At 39.4% G+C, this 12,418-nt stretch overlaps 1 protein-coding gene across 3 annotated transcripts in view; it reads left to right on the top strand.

The window, feature by feature from the left end:
• LOC126480701 (histone-lysine N-methyltransferase, H3 lysine-79 specific) overlaps positions 1-12,418 on the top strand; it is a 206,108-nt gene that overhangs the window by 156,197 nt on the left and 37,493 nt on the right. For all 3 annotated transcript variants that reach the window (XR_007587454.1, XM_050103945.1, XM_050103946.1), the window contains one exon: positions 578-3,452. Coding sequence is in view for 2 of the 3 variants with exons in the window: in XM_050103945.1 (XP_049959902.1) it covers positions 578-3,452 (2,875 nt within the window). In the remaining variant the exon portion in view is untranslated. The remainder of the gene's footprint in view (positions 1-577; positions 3,453-12,418) is intronic.

Below are 12,418 nucleotides of genomic sequence, written 5' to 3' on the forward strand. Positions count from 1 at the left end.
ACTTACAACAAATTATGGTTTTATGTCTTTCAAAACAACACTATAAATTTCCTTCCATAAACTTCTCCTACCGAAGCTCGTATCCAGTGGCTGATAACATTGTCGTCAGTGGGATGTCAAACCTAATTTTTCTTCTTTTTGCTAAATGAAAATTTAAGGTTTAGATGACTAGTATATTTATTTTACGTATTGGTAAACAACAGAAGCAATATTGACATTTTGATCAGCAGATTTTGAAGGCAGTGAAGTCGTCCTTAAGGTACAGGATGAAAGAACAAAGATTACAAATTCCCTGTGTTATGATGATAGACACACATGGAAGAATTTCATTTTTTACAGTACTAACAAGTGTTTAGAAAATTACGTATTATTATTTTTTATCAGTCTTGGAAAAAAACGTGCACTAGTTTGATGAAGAGAATTCCAGTTGGCCTTCTGTCTGTTTACAGTATATTTACTACTGCAACCATTTTTGTATAGTTTGTGATACCATAGAGAGCAATGTCTTTGAACTGAATCTTCCTGTATGTATTTAGTGACTGTAGTTTTATTTTGTTGAAAATTGCATCTTTTTCAGGTTTCGTCATTGGAACAAGACCAAGCAAAGTACATGAGCATGAGACAGCAAGAAATACTGGAAAAGTATCGTAAAGCTGGAATAATAAATGGTGCTAATCAAGGAAGTATAGATATATCTGTATTAACACAGGACTATATATTAAAGGAAATTTCCGCAACACTGACACACAGGAAGAAGCTACGCACAAAAGTATCGAGATTAGAAACGGAACTGACAGCTCTTCAAAAAGTGAGTGAAGACAGGAAACCTCAGCTGAGTCAGTTCTCATCAGGATCGAGAATTCAAAACGGTACAGGTGTGTATGATGGTGCGAGCCCTGTGGCAGATGGCACTGCTTCACCCCGCCACTCGCTGCAAGCGACGGCCGGCTTGTCTGCTCACCACGGTCATTCTCCTGTGGCAAAAGCTCAGAGAAAGTCGAGAGAGAATCGTTCCCGCTCTCAAGATTGGCCAGATGTTCCAGATATCGGAAAGATTGAAGAAAATAACCCAGAGATACTGGCTCAGAAGATTTTGGAAACTGGAAGGCAGATAGAGGCTGGAAAGATCAGAGAAGTGCCGAAATTTAACGGAAGTCACATTCCCTCCTTACCCCAACCAGAAACAGGAACTTCAAATGGCGATTTAACTCGTGCCGTAAACAGGTTCAGAGAATATGGTGGCACTCATGGCTATTCTAAACACGAATCCCAGGTGGCGACCTCTAGAGGACAGCAGCGCAGCTGTGCGGTGCCGACAGACACGAAGCCGGCTAAGCAACCGAGGCCTCAGAGTCGTCCCGAGCCGACAGGAGTTTCTGGCGGCCGAGGGCAGGAGCCCCCGAGGGTCGCAAATTTTGAAGACAGGCTGAAGAGTATCATCACCAGTGTTCTGAATGAGGACCAGCAAAATAGACAGCAGCAAACTTCCCACAACCTGCAAGTACCTGCTCCTCCACCTCCGAGTGGTTACTCGCATATAACTAACGTGACAAATACAGTCGCGAATACGTTTGGCACAAGTGGAAGTTTCTGTACGAGTGGAAACACGAGCTCGCAGGCACTCGCTTGCGGTATCGTGAATAGTGAGACCGGAAAGGTTAACCGTGATTTCAAAAAAGGTAGCTACGAAGGGGAGAGACAGTTCCGTAGGGAGTCTCGAGAAAAGTGTGGTAACCCAGGCGGTGCTCATCCGAGAAACGTCGCTGCTCTCCAGCAGCCCGACTACACCCAGGTGTCTCCTGCAAAACTGGCACTGCGGCGACATTTGTCCCAGGAGAAGCTAGCTGCCGCTTCTGCTCAACAGATACAGTCCCTGGGAAGTGGTGAGAAAGGGTTTGTAGCCACCAGAACCATCGGTGACCTCGTTAATGGCGAAATTGAAAGGACGTTAGAAATATCTAACCAGAGCATTATAAATGCCGCTGTAGACATGAGCTCTATGGTCGTCGGCACTGTGTCTTCTGCAACAGTGGTGAATCAGAATATACCGAGGCCGGAGAGAGTGAATGTGAGAGTGACACGTGTCGTGGAAGAAAATGTTGCTAGAAGAGATGACGACAGAATTAGCACATGTGCCAACAGCTCCGGAAGCGTATCACCCCCTCGGCGCACGCCAGTCTATTCACCCATATCGAGACCTAGCAGTGCCGAAGGTGGTATTATCGTTCCTGGAAATCCGCCAACACCTGTGGGTAATCTGCAGCAACGGGCGCCGTCCTTGGAGGGTCTGGCATACCCTCAGCACAGACCAAAGTCACCCTTAAATCGACACCCTCACCACGGCCTCGCGACACTGGCTCACGTCGCATATGACCGTGTGAATAGTGGCTATGCACCGCAACCGACATCCGTAGTGCCCCGTAGCTTTTCTCCAAGAACGACTGTCCTCTATCCACTGCCATCATCTGGTTATCCCCAGAGATCTGCTCCTCACACTGTGTCTTCTGCTTCATGTCGGTACGCCACATCTTGCACTGAAGCTAGCTTCTCCCCGGTCCAGCTACCTAGAGCTGACATTAAACCGTACCACGAGTCATACTTCAGTGACACGAAACCGCCCATCATTGTGAGTGCAGCACTGGCTCAACAAGACCACAAGCCACCTGTGTCAGTGCAGTCTGAAGAGGCAGCTACGCCAAAACCGCACTACTCTGGGAGTGTCGACGATGGCTCATTTGCTCCTGTCGAGGGCCTGGCAGCCACACTACGTGCAAGGATACTTGGCGACAGAGAAACTGCTACACCCGAACACGTGCGACGTCCGGATTCCTTGAGTGTCAAGATAGAGGTGGAGGATTCCGCTAAAAGATCGGATTGTATGATGTATGAAAACAGGCAGCAAGTTCAACGAGTAGACGCATTGAAACCTGAACACGAATACGAACAGGAGAATGAGTTGGAAGAGCAGAGGATTAGTGATCCGAGGTATGTAACAACCTTAAGTTCTGATGAGGCGAAGAAGATGAGAGTGCCTCACTCTAGTACAGCACAGTCGAATACAGCGATAATACAGAATGTTGCTTCCACTGTGGAAGTGAAAACTGAAGTAGTTGAGGGATCGACAAAGCCTCTGTCTGAAACTGAGGAGAGTTTTTTAAAATCGAGCAATGTGAACAGCCAGTATCACAGTAACAAACGTGCTTCACCTGTTATCCAGGGGCCTGTGCGGCATCACAAGAAACAACACTTATGTACTAACTCTGAAATACCTGCAGAAGGGGACAGTGGCATCTCCTCGGTGTCGAGTATCGGGCCGACTTTGGCAATTAATGCTGCCTCATCTCCTGAACTGAATTCGGGCATATCTACACCCTCCACTCCTTCGACATCTGCAGCAGGAGAACAAGGCTCGGAGAGAAGTAGCAGCAGATTGATAGAGGAGCGTGACGAAGGTTAGTTCTGTCAAGTATTAAGATCTCTTTATGATTCTGCTGTTCACTTAACTTTATGAGAAAGAAAGTGATTATTTTTCTTCCCATCTTTTTTTCAGTGGCTTTGACACGCTGTGTGTACCTATGCTGTAACATTTTTCATTTTCGTATCTTACTGTACTTGAAGTAAGATGTTATCTGCAGAGTGTTCATAAAAGAATGTCACAGTTATAAATTTTAATAGTATGAGCTATAACCATTGTAGAGTGTCGGTTCAAGGTCACACTTAAAGAGTAATTCAAACAATTATGCCACCATTACCACTACTCATTATAATTGTCAGCCTTGATCACTGTAATTTTTTTTAATATACATCTTGATGAATTTTGGCATCATCAGACTCTGTCAGATAAACACAACAAATGAGAAGTAATATTTCTACCACAAATACAATAGTGCATTGTTTAGAACAAGACCAACATACCATATTTAAAACCTTGGTACTCGATATCTCATTAATTCATCTTCCACTCGTACCGTTTCTAGTGCTGTTTAGTAAGAAGGACCTCGTACAACTATCTGTGGCCATTATTTTTCTTGCTAAATGCAGATGGACTTGTCAGCTAAAACTCAAAATTAAGTATACAGTAATTTCAAAAAATAATGTACTTAGTATGTTCCATCTGTAGATGTTACTGAGATTTTTAGTAGGACAGTTCCAATTCGTCACTATCATTTGATAAAAAATAGCACACAGTCATTTCATAGAAATAGCAGGGAGTCATTTTGCAGAGCTCAATGTAACTTCATCGTACTGTAATTTTTGTAGCTGTATTGTGCCCTATTTCATTTTTCATAATCCGAAAATATAAAACATAATGACTTTACTAATAAATTATATAGCACAAGCATTAACATCTTAACACAGAAAGCAGTGCCGACTTAGGTTTTGTTGCTCTCTCACAGCTGTTGTGTTTACTTGTATTGGTGACATTGCAAAATGTGGCAATATCTGCCGCAGCCTGCGACCAGGGCACACATGATGGACTTTGGACAAGCACCATCCTCAGCCCAGCCCAGCCCACTCACAACGCTTCTACACTAGTATGTCTTGGAATACATCAAAGCACCAGAATCATTTTGTTTGTTAAGCACACACTGTGGCTCTCTTTTGCCATGAGTAAAGATCTGTTTCTTCTAATACATTTAGTGTGCCATCTTCGCAGGTGTGTGTGTGGTTTTTTTTTTTTTTTTTATAAAAAAAAAGAATCGTATTGACCAACTAGGATCACGTTAACAACTTCAATTCCTCTTCTTCCTTTATTGTTGTTTCCTATTTTTTTTAGTATTCCCTCATTTTCTCCCCATGAAGTCTCTTCCTTTCTTCTGTCCATGTTGTTCCCTATTTTTTATTTCTTCTGCTTTGAAAGCCTTCCAAATTTAGTATTTTGTTTTTAAAACGGTTTCTTTCTGCTATTTCTGATTCTTTGATGTTGTTCCTTTCAAGATCTTTTCTTACTCCTGTAATCCATGCTATTGTAGATTTCTTCTTCCAGTTTTTTTATTTATTTTTTTTATATAAAAAACCACCCAAATCCATGAATTTATTATGTTTGTTATGTATGTATTATCACAGGTGCTCTTTTTAGTGTCATTAGTTTTCTTTTTTTCTTTAACCTAATTGAACATCATCTTCGCTTCATTCACTTTATATGTGGCCCTCACCCCTTGAGTGTTTATGCCAAGTTCTTTCTTGATTTCGTCAATTTTGAGTGTATTTGGGTGGCTGGAGGCGGCATTTATAATTGCATCTGTGTTTGTCAGTTTTCTGAACACTCAAAATAAATGTTTGACATCTGTATTGGCTGCTTTTAGATTAAGAAAGTTGATGCTATTCTCTTTCTCGAGCTCTTCAACAAATTTGATTTTTAAATGCATTTCGCTCATCTTTTTGGCTGTTCTACAAATGACATTCTTAACACCATTATAGAGCAGAAAGATGTCAACAGTATCTTCTGCAGTAGATAATTTTGTCAAATATGTCTGGATCTGATCCTAAAACGCTGTCCTCTAGTTCGTTAATACAGATATCAGACAAAGTTTCTGCTCAACTGTTTTCTGTGGCTAACCCATCTTGCTGATTATACAATTTGTCATGAAATTTAAAATAGTTAAGACAGAGCTCATTCTAAAAGTTGCATGAGCTCAGCACACTCGGTGTAACTAATGTTCCTATGTGTGAGGAAATTTTTCTACACAACATCCTGCCTTTTCCTGATTAGTATGTTTCTATGCAAGTTTACTGTATCAATTGAGGCAAGAGTAGCACCTTTCGGAGTCCCAGTATCTTTTACAAAGTCTGCAAAATTGTAACTGTTTTTCCCATCAAATGATCTTCCAAAAGTATAAAATGCTTTAAATATCTTATTACATTCCATATTAATTTTATAATTAGGGAATTAGATATTATCTATTGGCCTGATCAGCAGATGATCTTTATATAGCTTAATTTGTGCTCTTAGTTCTCGAATAGCTGGATTTGTCATGTCATGACCAGTTTCTTTCTATCTCTGTAGTCATTGAACTTGGCAGTTGGATTTAGTGAGCAGACACACAGTTGGAAGAAGAGTGCCCTCGGTAACCTTGTGAATACTGATAAACATAAAATAGCCTATACCCAGGAAAATTAATTCGAGATCTTTATTCACAGCAAAAGAGAACCACTGTGCCTGCTTGATGAACAAAATGAATTTAGATTAAAATGGTATTTTAGCAATTTCCAAGACTGACTAATATAGCAATATGATGAGTGGGGGTAGGCTGGGCCAAGGATGATGCTTGCCTGAAGTCCATCACACATGCATCAATCACGAAGCATGGAAGACCTAGCCACATTTTTCAGTGTCGACACAGCAGTTGTGAAATGGTGACGACCCCTAAGTCAACACTGCATTTCATGTTAGATGTTCATGCCAGTGTTGTATACATTAGTAACAAAGCAGTTATGTGTTATATCCTCAGCTGATGAAAAGAAAAAGAGGTTGGAAAAAATCTTTACGTGAATTACAGTACAAATGAAGTAACTTTAAGCTCTGCTAAATGAGTGTGTGCTATTTCTATGAAATCCCTGTACGTAATTTTTTATGAAAGACAGTATGTTCAGTTTGTAAACATTACCTTGAATTTTAGTAGGATGGTTCGGTTGAATGTCCACGTCCTTGACCACTGAACTAGTCATAATGGTCAGTATGACAGCACTCTTCTCCACTGGCTTCCAAATTCACCTGATCACATGCCATGTAATTTTTGGTTTTGGGTTTTATAAAAAATTGCATCCACGTTCTACCACTACACAATGATGTGCCAGAATAGAGGCACAGAACCAAAGATGCTATTGCTTCTGTTACTCCTCTGTTGTAAAGTGTGGGAAGAATTGGATTTTAGGTTCTATATGTGCTGTGCAACTAAAGGTGCACGTATTAACTTAGTAAGAAAAGCTGGGTTGGTCTACCTTCAGTTTGGTGTAAGATATGCTATAAATGGTCTAAATTAAACTGTTACGTTATATCATTGTAACTGGGATATTATTTTATGGTCACCCTGTATTTCTGTTCCTTCATGTGTAGCACTCCATTAATATAACAAATAACTTTTGGCCTTTCCCCAACAGGGTGGGGGAAAAAATGACGAAAGTGCATATGGGGTGGAGATAAGGATATTGGGAGGTCACTCAGAAAGTTTGGTTTAGGGGACATGTTTTAAATCCTTGATTATTTGCACAGTACATGTGGCAGCATTTGAAAACTGTTCCTTGTATTTCCTTCATAATAATGTGCTTTTGGAAATACGGTTTTAGTCTTCGATGATCTTCTTAGATACAGCACTGTGCACGTTGTTCTGTTTTCAGTCATTGTTTAGTTGTCTGTGGTGGACCTGCGTAAATTTATCACTAGGTTTATTTGAATGATCGGCTAATATTAACATGGTACCTTTGTGAGATATACTTTCAGAAGATGAAAGATCTTCCTAGTCTGCCTTTGATTGTGTAATAACATCTACAGTTTTCTTCTACATCAAGGATTTAGGAAATGTAGATGTGTTGTGATCAAAATTCAGTTTGCTAAATTATTATCCATTTAGGTACCCATCTCCCCTCACATCTCCCCCCCCCCTCACATTCCTGCCCCCCCCCCCCCCCCTCCTCTGCCAACAGCTTGTATTTCACATTGAACCACATAAATGTAGCTCTCTCTCCACCAAAGGTAATTCTATTCACTGTGTGCCATGTAGTGCAACTGGGTTCTCTATTGAAGGACTTTAATATGCAACACTTTAACAGTTAATCTGCATTTGCTTCCAACACCTAGAGATACAGATGATTCTCAGATTAATATAATCAGTAATATTCTGGAAGACAGCATGGAAATTAAATGATGCCAGATTGTTCAGTCAGTTCATTGAGAATAACAAGGTGTTTAAAGAGCAATGTGTGGCTCAGTGGCTTCGTAGATACATGCCACAGGTTCAGACTTAGATTGCCAGTCATCCTGTTGATTTTGTTCTGTGACTTATAGCTGCTTTTAACCTCTGGTAATGATTTGTTAGTGTGTGAAATGAAATGTCAAAACTCCACTGTACTCCCCCACCTCCCTACACACACACACACACACACACACACACACACACACACACACACACGTGCCGTAGGTCAATAGTAATGTTATCAAGTGCGTTCGACAATGATGTGTATAAGGAAGTGGTGTGGTCAGGTGAACTTCGCCTTTTTTATCTCGAATACATGTGGAATTCCAAAGCAGCTTGTGAGGATCAGTACATTCTGTCATTATATTTGTTGGTGTCTGTGTTACTGTTTGGGTAACAATATCATGGTTTCTGTTGATCTTATTCCTACTCTAAGGATGCATAACAGCTAAGGATTATGAACCATTAAATTGAATAAGTGCATACTTTGATACAGCTGAGCTTTATTGAGGCTACTATCTTTGGATGTTTCGGTATGCCCTTTCACACTGACAGCTCTGTTCACGTTGTGATTTGCAGAGCATATAGTGGAACATGGGCACTTTCAGTGGACTGTTTCATCATACTGTTGGAATAGAGCTGAATTTCTGTGCCCAGGTTTAGAGGATAGAATCCAGTGCAGCTTCCATGTCCCATAACTGATGACAGACCTAAGTGCTGCACTGCACCGTGAGTGGTTTTAAACTTTCTTGAAACAAATGAAATTTGTACACATCCTGACTAAGATGAATCACAACTGTGATTCACAAGGTGATTCAGTGTTCTATGAATAATTTTCTTAAGGATGTTTCTGTTTGGAAGACTGCTTCTACCTCTGCCTCTTATCTCTACACAGAATGCTGCACATTTTTAGGGTCAAAGCTGTACAGGATTCTAAACAGAGTATTTATGAAATGTGGAACTCGTGGTCAGAGCAAGGATTTAGTTGTTTAGTGACATATGGTCAGAAACAAGGATTTAGTTGTTTAGTGACATATGGTCAGAAACAGTTGTATATTGTTGTATTGAATACATTGAAGTTTTTCACTGGCTTGACCAACAATTATAAAACTGAGAAGGTTATAAATTTCGTGAAAGTTCATTTAATGACACCAAAACATTTTGGTATTTTGGAATCGACTGCATTCTGTATTAACAGTGCAGTAACATCGGCAAAATCTCTAGATATGAGCACATGTTTCAATTCTCCAAGAAAGGGATGTAAATGAAAACAAAAATCTATGAAATTGGACGATTCTGACAAAGTTAGTGTGTAGACCTGTACTTAGATTCTAAGACTGAAGATAGTATCAAACAGCTAGAAAAAGATACAGTGATCTCGATGAAAAAAATAAAGTAATCTGGCTCAGAGACCTCTGTTCTTTGTCTTCTCTGCTTACCTAGTTTTTATTCATAAACTGCAATGATCGATGAAAATTTTGAATGGAATGCAGAGACATTGCAGCAGGAAGAAAGAAGTGTTGTGTGCAGTGCACTTATTTCATGCCGAGAACAATGGTCTCGTGGTGTACTTTGATAAAATGTGGATGTCACAAATTCATTTGAACAAATATATTTTGTTCGAATTTAATAGAAATATTGGCTTGAAAGTACCTGTATAGTGTATTATCAGCAATTTGGGGAGTGGGTGCAGTGATGATGCATCAGGAAGAGCTACAGATGAAAGAATTTCCAGAGGTAGGGGATATTATCAGTTGTCATAAGGCAAGCTGCACACATTGTCTTTTGCAAATGAAATGATTTCATAAGTAACATAAAACAGTGATTATTTCTCAGATGTTGCTCAAATTAATTTTATAGTTTTCTTAATAACTTTCTCACTGGAAGATTTTACAAGATGCAACAGAGTGCAAATTCATCTGCAGCAGCATTTTTTTGTTACATTGGTTGAACAGTTCACACCACTTACGGTACTTTATTTTTTGTCTTGGAATTCTCATATGTTTCTGTGATAAAATATGTATCACACACTCAGAATGTTCGTGTATCTTTTACAGTCCAAATATGTCAGTGGTTCTGTTTTTTGTTTTCAAAATTTCTTGTAATGTTAGTTTCTAATTTTTTTTGTAGCAAGTGGCAAGAATTTTCTTTTGGGAAGTACTCCATCATACTCTAAATTAAAAATTAGAGATGTCTAATATTTTTTAGGAATTTTACTATCGTTTTAAATTGTCATTAATTAGCAATGCTGTAAGGTGAGATGGCCTCAAGGTGACTATTTCCGTGATGGCCACTGTAGTACCCAGTCCACTGTATTCAAAATGTGGCTAGCTTACTTTATTTAAATTTGCAGCTGGATGCCCTTCCTTTCACCGCAGTCACCAGTTACCTGAGGAAGGAAAGTTGTGTACGCACCTTTCTGTGAATTTTGTAACCTTTGCTCTGTGTATGATTGTTTCTGTGTTACTAAACAGCTAACACGGGATACGGTCACATGGCCCCAGTTGCAGGTCGTCTACCTAATGGCTCCCAGAGTTAACAAAAAATTGATTTTCATTATTTTGTATAATTATAGACTGATTTTAAAACTTAAAATCCTGTCATAATCTAATCTGTAAGAGGTACAATCTTATGTTAAAGGGTTGACACCAAGAATGGAAGCATTTAGTCACTTCCTACAAACTCCACAAATAATTTCGAACCATTACAAAATTGTTTTCACTAACACACGACACAAAATCACGAAAGGCAAAAAAGCTTATCACTTACTGAATTTTCCCTGTTCTTGCAGTAAAACTTCAGCATTGGCAAGACAGTTTATTACTTCTTTTCTACTCACAACGCATCCAGCAGATGGTATCCACATGTACCTCTAATGAACGTACAAAATTATTTCATTTTATGACACACAGCATGGGAGGTACAACGTTTTATACATGTTAGATTGATTTATTAAAGAATCACAGGTGGCAGGTTTACTAGTATTTAACTAAAGGCAGTACTTTTACACACTGGTGGAAGGTCTGTAAATGTATAACATATCAGTAACATTCTTTTTGAAAGTGTGTCTGTGTCTTTCTGCTGTACTTCAACTTATGCAGTTCAGGAGATAATAGTTTCATAAACAGAGAGATCTGTGAAGAACTAGCATTCACCTAAAATGGAGTGCAAATTACCCAAATGACACTCGTCCAGTTTTCGATAATGAGCACTTGACGACTGATGACAAATTTTAAACATAATTTCAAACTTTTTCACAACTTTTCCTCGCTCGCATGATTAATGTCAAATGCACATTGACTCATTTGTAAAGTAATTAGGTATTAGAAGTTGTTTTATACTTGTGAGTCAGATTCTTTGATGAATTGGGGGTTAGCTGGTTTCAACTATTTGTGCAGTTTTTTTTTTTTTTCCCTCCCTGAGCTGGAAATTGGGAGCCAGTGCAATATTTGCCTAAATGAGTGTAGGAAACCACAAAGAGGCTGGCCAATGCACCAGCCACAGTCTTTGATGTAGCTCACCTTCCTGTGTTGCATTATTAATATGAGCAACTAGACATTGGGTCTAGTAACTTCTTTAAGGTATTGAAATTTGTGAGCTTTCAGAGCTGGTGGCTCCTTCTTCTGACAGAAGGGTTGAATGGGAAGGAAGAGGGCTCAAGGAAAAGGACTGGTGAGGATTAGGAAATGGGCCTACTGATATGCAGTAGCTCTGTCTCATCCATTCTAGTTTATTTATTTGAGCTTTAATTACAACATGCTCTGTCAGGTTCTGAGCCAATTACTGGATCACTTACTTTATCCACATCAAACTACTTAATAAAAGCAGCAGAGGAGCAAGTGACTGAGGGAAAGTAAAAAGCTTTGTACAACACAAGGTATTACATTCCATTGATGAAAGGAGAAAATATAAAAATACAGTAAATGAAGCAGAGAAATGAGATGAACACTTCTGAAACATGAGATTGAGATAAAGCAGAAAATAGCTACGCAGAAAAGGGTACAAATACAAGGCTGTAGAAACATACATAACTAGGTGAAAGATGGTACCTGCAGGAAAATTAAGATGCCCCTGGAGAAAAGAGAAGGAGCTGTAAGATTACTGAGAGCTCACGTGGCAAACCAGTACTGAGTGAAGTAGTGAAAGCTGATAGGAGGTCTATACAAGGGAAATGAACTTTAAGGCAATGTTATACAAAGGTAAGAAGAAATAAAGGTGACAAAGGGGATGTGATACTGTGAGAATAATTTGATACAGCACTGAAAGTCACAAGTTGGAGTAGACAACATTTCATCAGAATTATTGAGATCCTTGGGAGTCCCAACTGTGGCAAAACCATTCCACCCGTTTTACAAGATATGAGACAAGTGAAATACCATGAGACTTCAGGAAGAATTTAATAATTCCTATTCCAAAGAAGGCATGTGGAGTCAGGAGTGAATATTATCCAACTATCAGTTTAATAGGTCACGGGTGCAAGAAATTGAATTGGGAGAAGCAGCCAC

Source organism: Schistocerca serialis, chromosome 5 (genome assembly GCF_023864345.2).
Source record: "Schistocerca serialis cubense isolate TAMUIC-IGC-003099 chromosome 5, iqSchSeri2.2, whole genome shotgun sequence".
In the NCBI taxonomy this organism is placed as follows: Eukaryota; Metazoa; Arthropoda; class Insecta; order Orthoptera; family Acrididae; genus Schistocerca; species Schistocerca serialis.